Source organism: Eublepharis macularius, chromosome 12, assembly GCF_028583425.1.
Source record: "Eublepharis macularius isolate TG4126 chromosome 12, MPM_Emac_v1.0, whole genome shotgun sequence".
Taxonomy (NCBI): domain Eukaryota; kingdom Metazoa; phylum Chordata; class Lepidosauria; order Squamata; family Eublepharidae; genus Eublepharis; species Eublepharis macularius.
Genome location: NC_072801.1, coordinates 50839612 through 50847311, shown reverse-complemented (window position 1 = coordinate 50847311; position 7700 = coordinate 50839612). Strand labels below are relative to the sequence as shown.

Here is a 7700-nt window from a genome sequence, read left to right as displayed (position 1 = left end):
CTTCCACCATCCATCCCCACCCCCCACATAGACACACTGTCCTGATTGGCTGGTTCACTGCTGAGTGCTGATTGGTTTGTAAGAGCCTACCAGAGGTTGGGTATGGTTTTGATTATGACATGATTTGATCTTGTTTTCCAGATTGTCTTGGTCTTGTCTCAGTATTTTCTTCATTTCACACCTGAGCAGGTGCACCTCCTGGGAAGACAAGGTGAATCTTTGCAGGTCATGGCAGTCTGTACAGAGATATTAACATTTTCTCAGCTGCTCAGGCCAGTACTGAAATTCACAAGAAATCCAACATGGCATCACATTTTCCTCTGGTTCTTCCTACAGGTTCCAGTGTCCAGTAGCCAGGATACTACCAACTGTCCCAGTTTTGAAATGGGGGATCTGAAGAAATTCCTAGCCGGAGGGGAATATGGAAAGCTGAAGGACTGTCCCCTTTTTGAAGGCAATTTTGTACAGGTGAGGCACGGGGAAAGGGAGCTGTGAATACAACATGGCCAGTCCAACAGATTGAACAAAGCTGCCACATCGTGGCAGAGCAGACTTGGGGATTCTAAGAACATAAGAAGAGTCCTGCTGGATCAGCCATGAAGTTTTGCATCCTGTACTGAGGCTCTGATGCTGCCTCTGAGCATGTGTCTTCAGAGGCTTACTGCCTCTGTATATAGATCCATTGACAGGGGCCAAGCTGTCCCATAAATAGTGCTGTTTTTGCAGCAGTGGGGGGTAGGGTGTCATTTCAACTTTCTGCCTCAGTCCTCAAAGGTTTCAGGACACACACATACACTTCGGATTCTGTCCTGATTTGAAATTTATTCAAACCTTTTTCTTTCCTTGTCAAAAAGAAATATTTCTCCTCCGACAGTGTAGCTGGATTGGAGATAGGGAGGCCTAAATTCAAACGCCCATTCAGTCCCAAAGCTCAGCAGGGGTCCTTGGTCCAGTTACGTGCGAATGAGATGGGGGGAATGTATGAGACATCTTGTCCTCCCTGAGACACTGGACTCAAATCCTGGGGTTCTACTGCAGACCAACATAGCTACTCGCCTAAAACTTGTCCTCTCTGGCTTTCGTAACGTCCTCTCTTCCCTGATCCATTTTTTCTCCTTGCAATTCATTTATATTCTGTATCCTGCTGCATACCAAAGGCTCGTGAATATAGGTGGCTATTGGCTAGTACATTCTCAAATCAAATGTCTCAATATATATAGACACAACAGAACATTTCATCGTCTATTTTTGTTTTAAACTACAAGTGAAAAACCAATTACAAGTTATACTGGGAAGATATTTTGGTGGGGCAAAACAAAAGACTCTCTGAACCAACACAACCAACTGCTGTTTTTAGTTATGGAGCAGTTGTAGCTCATGACACAGGGCTAAGTCACAGGAGTCAGACATGAGCTGTGGGTTGCATACTCACCTTGCCCATTTCATATCAGAATTGCAGTAGGCATGGAGAAGAGGTTTCCTCCTCCCTTGTACTCTCACTCACGCTGTCTTCCTGACCTGAAAAAGCTCTGTGGAAGTGGTGGTGGGGAGCTCAGTCAGTTCTATGCCACTTGGCTTTTATTTAGCTGGATGAGTAAGCAAATTCCCAGCATTAGAAATTTAGACTCGCAGTGTGTTTTCCAGCCTAGTAACAGTCATGTGATTGTTATCCTAAGAGTGATGGCCATTATTCTCCTGTAGGAGCCATTCAAAGTGATTCTCTTTTTCCAGGTCACCAAATTTGGGGAGATAGCCAACAGGGTCACCATGGGCATTGTTGCCAGCAGTCCAAGCTTGAAGCTGCCTGACCTTATGTTGCTGGCACGGCCAGTGGAGAACCAACTAGAGGAATGTGCAGGCAAGCACAGAAAACCCAGTTCTGTCCCTCAAGAAGAACTGCAACTTATTGCGTGAGTCCCCATCACATCTTTGCACAATGATATTTTTCTCTCAAGGGGGTTAGGTTGCCAATCTTCAAGTGGAGCCTGAAGATCTCTTGCAATGACAACCGATCTCCAGACATCTAAGACCACTTCTCCTGGAGAGAATGGATGCTTTGGAGGGTGGACTGTATGGCATTATACCCTGCTGAGGTGCCAAACCTGCCCTACCCAGGCTGTATTTCCAAAAGTCCAGGGATTTCCCAAATTGAACATGGCAACCCTACATGCAGGGAGTTTGATGCTAGCTGGAAGTCTTGTTTCTGAATGTGTTTTCCTTACCCTCGATGGAGGGGTATTGGCTGTGATTATTCAGTGGTAGAGAAACATGTGCTCGGAGGGATTCCCTAGATTTTGTTTTCAATATACATAAAACCAATCCCAGCTAAGGAGATCTCAGGATCTTCCAAGGTATCTTTGCTCACTGAGAAGGCCGTCATTATCAGAGTGATGAGGAAGTGGTGGGTTGTTCCAGGGGGTGATTCAGCAAAAATCGGCTCCATTGCGACCCGTTGCTTCTGTGTCTCACCAGGAATGACAACATTACCAACACAAAGTGAAAGCTTTCTGGAGCATGAGCTTTAGGGAACCTGGTAATGCTATTCTAAACAAAGATTCTGGTTTAGAATCCATTTGGCAGGAAGACCCCTGATGTAGAATGTTATTGATTGATTGATTGATTTATATTCCGCCTTTCTCGCTGAAACTCAAGGCGGATTACATAGTGTGAAATTAGTACAATTAGTGGCAAGGACAAGGGCAGTCATTTCCATAGTGTCAAGAACATTTCCAGAAACAATGTCATGGGGTAAAAGAATATAAGTTTACAAAGATATGGTATTAGCAAGGATCCAGTATGGGGTTGAGGAATTGCTGAAACAGAACATAATCAATCTAGGACTTACACTGAGCAACATAAAGCACAGGTAGGATATTTAAAGCAACAGATAATATGTAAGGCAACATAATGGTGAAATCTATGGTTTCTAACTCATTAGCGAAACATTTGGGATCCCTTTCCTACAATACCACCCTCTTAGTTGAGAAAAAAGGACCTTTTGAATAATTCAGTTTTGCATTGTTTGCGGAGAGCTCAGGCAGGCCGTTCCATAGGGTAGGGGACACCACAGAGAAAGCCCAAGTATGGGCTGCTGTTGATTTCGCCCATGTACAAGCTGGCACCTGCAAGAGACCCTGTTCAGATTAGCAAAGCTCTCATGGGGGGACATAGGGAGAGAGGCGGTCACGTAGGTATGCTGGACCAAGGCTGTGAAGGGCTTTGTATGTAATAACCTATACCTTGAACTGAGCATGGTAACTGGTAGGTAGCCAATGGAGTGACTGTAGGATAGGAGTGATGTTCAAGCTCCTGCTCACTCCTGATAATAGTTGAGCCACAGCATTTTGCACCAATTGGAGCCTCCTAGTTACATGGAAAGAAACAAACCCTAAGTAATTTAAACTCCTATGCTTGAAGAGCATTGCAAACCAGAGTTAGATCAAAGAAGACTCCCCAAACCAGAAACTGGATGTGTGAAAGGAGGGCCAGCTTGAGCCCAAAATTAACCAGGTTCACATTCCAGTTTGCTAATGAAGCCTGAATACTGCCACATGCACCACCTAAGAACCCTTCTTTGGGAAGATATCTTTTTAAAAATAGTTTGCTTGATTGAAATTCACAGGATTAATTAGCTAAGATTCCTTTCTCTGAGTGACCAATCTGACAAAAGTGTCTTCTAGAAGGACCTCTGGCTTTGGTGTTTCCAGGGGTGGGGTGGGGGGTATGCTACAAATTAGGAGAATCTGCTGTGAATACTTTGTATTCTGGTGGATATTGGTTGATCCGTAAATGTAAGAGGTGTGTTTTTAATCATTCTTAGAAGCTACGCTAAAATATATGGGAGATGATCTTTGAGGCATACTGCGTCTAGGCCATGTAAGGCTTTTTCGATCATCAGCAGCACTGGATTAATCTATAAGGGCAATAGGGAATGCTATCTACTAGGCATAATAGACAACATAGTCACAGATTGAGTCTGGGTAATAGGAGAGGGGTTTGCTTTTTGTGATCTCCTGATTCACATGCACACATATCTCCTATCCAACAGGCTCCATCCACTGAAGTTTGTCCGGATCTTCATCCATGATGCGAGACGATATCAGTTCAAAGTTAGCCTGGCCAGCGGCCGCACGTTCTATCTGCAGCTTCAGGCTCCTCCTCAAAAACTGGACTGTATCTTTTGGCAGTGGGTACGGCTGTTCTACCTTCTGCGCTTTTACCACACTGATGTTCCATCACCTACCAGCAGGGTTTACTAAGAAACCCGCATTGCACTATGCCCCGGAATGGGTCATAGGTGAGCTGCCGTATTCTGGAGACTCCATCCTTGTACCTGATTGGCTGTCATAAGAACTTTAAAGAATGCCAACCTTCTGAGTTGCGAGATGGGGAGTGAGCGAGCAAAAGGGACCTTGGGGCTTTGACTATCTGAGTGCAGAGAGAACAATGAGCCAGGGAATGGATGGTAGGCCTTCTAGGAAAACAGAGGAAGAAAGAGAGACATGCAGCCCAATCAGCCACACGTTCCAGTGAAGTCGGCAATGTGCATAGTGAGGCCTAGATTCTGGTTGTTTCCAGAATGCCTCAGAATGCCTAAAACTGACCACTTTCTATATGTCCGTGCCTCATTCCATGGGAGAAAACATGAGGGGGCAGTGCAGGTGAGGGAGGCTTCAGGAAATTAAGGACCTCCTAATCCATCCTTAAGATTTTTTTACTTGTAAACATAATTTCAGGAGAACATAAATTTATATACATAATATAAATAACATAAAAAATATAATCTTCACATTGTTTGTTCAATTTAACTTCATTTAAATCAATCCTTTTAACATCTTCATATTTTTTTTTTGTCCACATTTCTACATTTTATAGTGTAGAATAACTTCTTGCAGTATTGCTAATAAACAATTTATCGCTTAGGCAACCTTAAATTAAAAAATAACAGTATAAATTATTAAAAAGACAATGTGAGTTGTTAAATTAAACTTAATGATCAGTTTGTTTCAACTTGAGTACTGAGTCTACAATTTTACTTTATAGAAATATCTATTGAGTATGTAAATACCCTCTTATCCCTTCTCTCATAACTCTAATTCCCCTTCCCTTTCCCCCCCTTTCTTGAGTACTTGTTGTGTATATATATATATATAAATTATACTTACAATAGTCTGATTTGTTCTGAAATATATTATAGTTGTGCTTAAGTTTCCCCCCTCCCTTATCCTCCCCTTTATCCCAATTGATTTAAATCTAGTAATACAATATCACCCCTGGTATTACTCCCCCTAATTAAAAGATTAATATAATTATTAACACCCCCTCTGTTGATTAATAAAGTTTTGTTCTGGTCTAAAGGATTTAGACTCAGATAATTAATTTTTTGAATTTATACTAATAAATATCTATAAAAGAACTAGTTCACTATCCTCTCTTACTATATAACCCAGTTAATTATAGCCTTATTTTGTTATATTGCTTCCTGAGTCTTTTTTTTTAAAAAAATTATTGGATGGGTCATTAAAGAAATATAAAAACATACACAGTTAACTTTCCATCATATTGTAATACCCCCCACCCTTTCCCCACCCTTTTCTGTTGACTTCCGACAGTTTTCCATTCCCTTTATTACCTCTTAAATAAAACCTTAACCAAGCTAAAATATATATAATATAATAATACCTATCTAACACCATTATCTAACATTCCATATTCTTTAGTGCTATCTATCCATAATATCCAATAACCTACAATATAATATGTCCCCTATATTAATAGCTATATACTACATTCTAAGAATGGGTCATAGTAATATATTTTATACCATTGCATATCTTTAGATAGCACTATTACATATATCTATCATATCTATAATGTTCAAGATTATTAATATCCTTTATATTTTTATCCAATTCATGACGTTATAACCTAGTAAATTATAACATATTGTACCTACATATATCAATAAAATGGTATATTATCACAAACTAGGTTTTTTACCTCTAATATAACATAATGATTACTACCTCTATATTAATTCAAAGTAACAGAACGCTATCCTCCCCTCAGAAAGTATCCAAAGACCACACCTTCCCTTTAATGTCCCACTTTTTTTCTATGTAATTCTTGAATTTCTCCCAACTTGTTACATACTCTTCCATATCTTCCTCTCAAAGTTTCCTTGTTAGTTTATCCATTTCAGCCAAGCTCAATGTTTTAAAAATCCAATCTTCCACCGATGGTATCTCTTTTGTCTTCCACAGCTGTGCATAAATTATCCTAGCCGCCGTAGTCATATAAAATACCATTATTCTGTCCATTTTGTCAAAGTCTTCTAGGTTCATATATAACAATAACAATTCTGGGTTTCTAACAACTTTTTTCTTCAATATCTCTGACATAGCGTCTACTATTTCCCCCCAGAAATGCTTAGCTTTTTCACATGTCCACCACATATGATAAAAAGAACCCTCATGCTTTCCACATTTCCAACATTTATCTGACATCTGACTATTTCCATTGGCTAGCTTTTTTGTCGTGAGATACCATCTATAAATCGTTTTATACACATTTTCTCTTATCGTGGTACATGTTGATATCTTTATAGTATTTTTCCACAATTTCTCCCAAGCTTCCATCAATATATCTTTATTACAATTTATTGCCCACTTTACCATTTGAACTTTAACTGTCTCATCTTCTGTAAACCATTTCAACAAAATCTTATACACTTTAGATATCAGTTTTCCCCCCTTGCAGTAGACATTGTTCCAATTCTGAATTTTCCACTCTAAACCCTACTTTCCTCCGATCAGTGTCATACAAATCTTTTATCTGCATATATTGAAACCACCCATATCGAAATGGCAATTCATCATTATTTTTAATATTGTATAAATTCTGATCCACTCTAAGAATGTTCTGATATGTCATCCACTCCGCTCCTTCATAGTCAGTTTTTGGATTCACAACCTCTGCAGGTACAATCCACATTGGTGTTCTTTCATTCAGATATCGCTTGTATTTAGTCCATACTGCAAACAGACTCCGCCTCACAACGTGATGCAAAAACATCGCATCAGCCTTATTCTTTCCATACCATAAATATGCATGCCATCCAAAGGTTTTATTGTACCCTTCCAATATCAATAATTTATGATTTTCTAACGACATCCAATCTCTCACCCAAACTAAGCATATGGCTTCATGATATAGTTTCAAATTTGGTAATTGGACTCCTCCTCTTTCCTTTGCATCATATAACACTTTCATCTTCACTCTAGGCTTTTTTCCTGCCCACACAAAGGTTAAAATTTTTCTTTGCCATTTTTCAAATTGCTTATTATCTATCACAATTGGAATTGTCTGCATTAAAAACATTATTCTTGGTAACACATTCATCTTAACTGCAGCAATACGACCCAACCACGATAGATTTAACTTATTCCACACCATCATGTCTCTGTCTATTTGGTGCCAAAGCTTATCATAATTGTTTTTAAATAGATCAGTATTTTTTGCAGTCAACTCAATACCTAAATATCTTATTTTATGAACCACTTCACAGTCCATTATCTTCATTTGTTGTTCTTGCTTAGACATATTCTTACAAAGCAGTTTAGATTTCTTCCTATTTGTATAAAATCCTGCCAAATCTCCAAACTCTTTTATCTTCTCCATTAACCTTGGCATATTTTGTA

The 7700-nt window shown here is 39.5% G+C and overlaps 1 protein-coding gene across 1 annotated transcript; it reads left to right on the top strand.

The window, feature by feature from the left end:
- Nucleotides 1-384: 384 nt before the first annotated feature.
- On the top strand, nt 385-4259 carry LOC129339225 (Golgi-associated RAB2 interactor protein 5A-like). Its single transcript, XM_054993823.1, has 3 exons — nt 385-468; nt 1732-1910; nt 4049-4259. Exons 1-3 carry the CDS (start codon nt 385-387, stop codon nt 4257-4259), a joined length of 474 nt encoding a protein of 157 aa, XP_054849798.1.
- The last annotated feature ends 3441 nt before the right edge of the window (nt 4260-7700 follow it).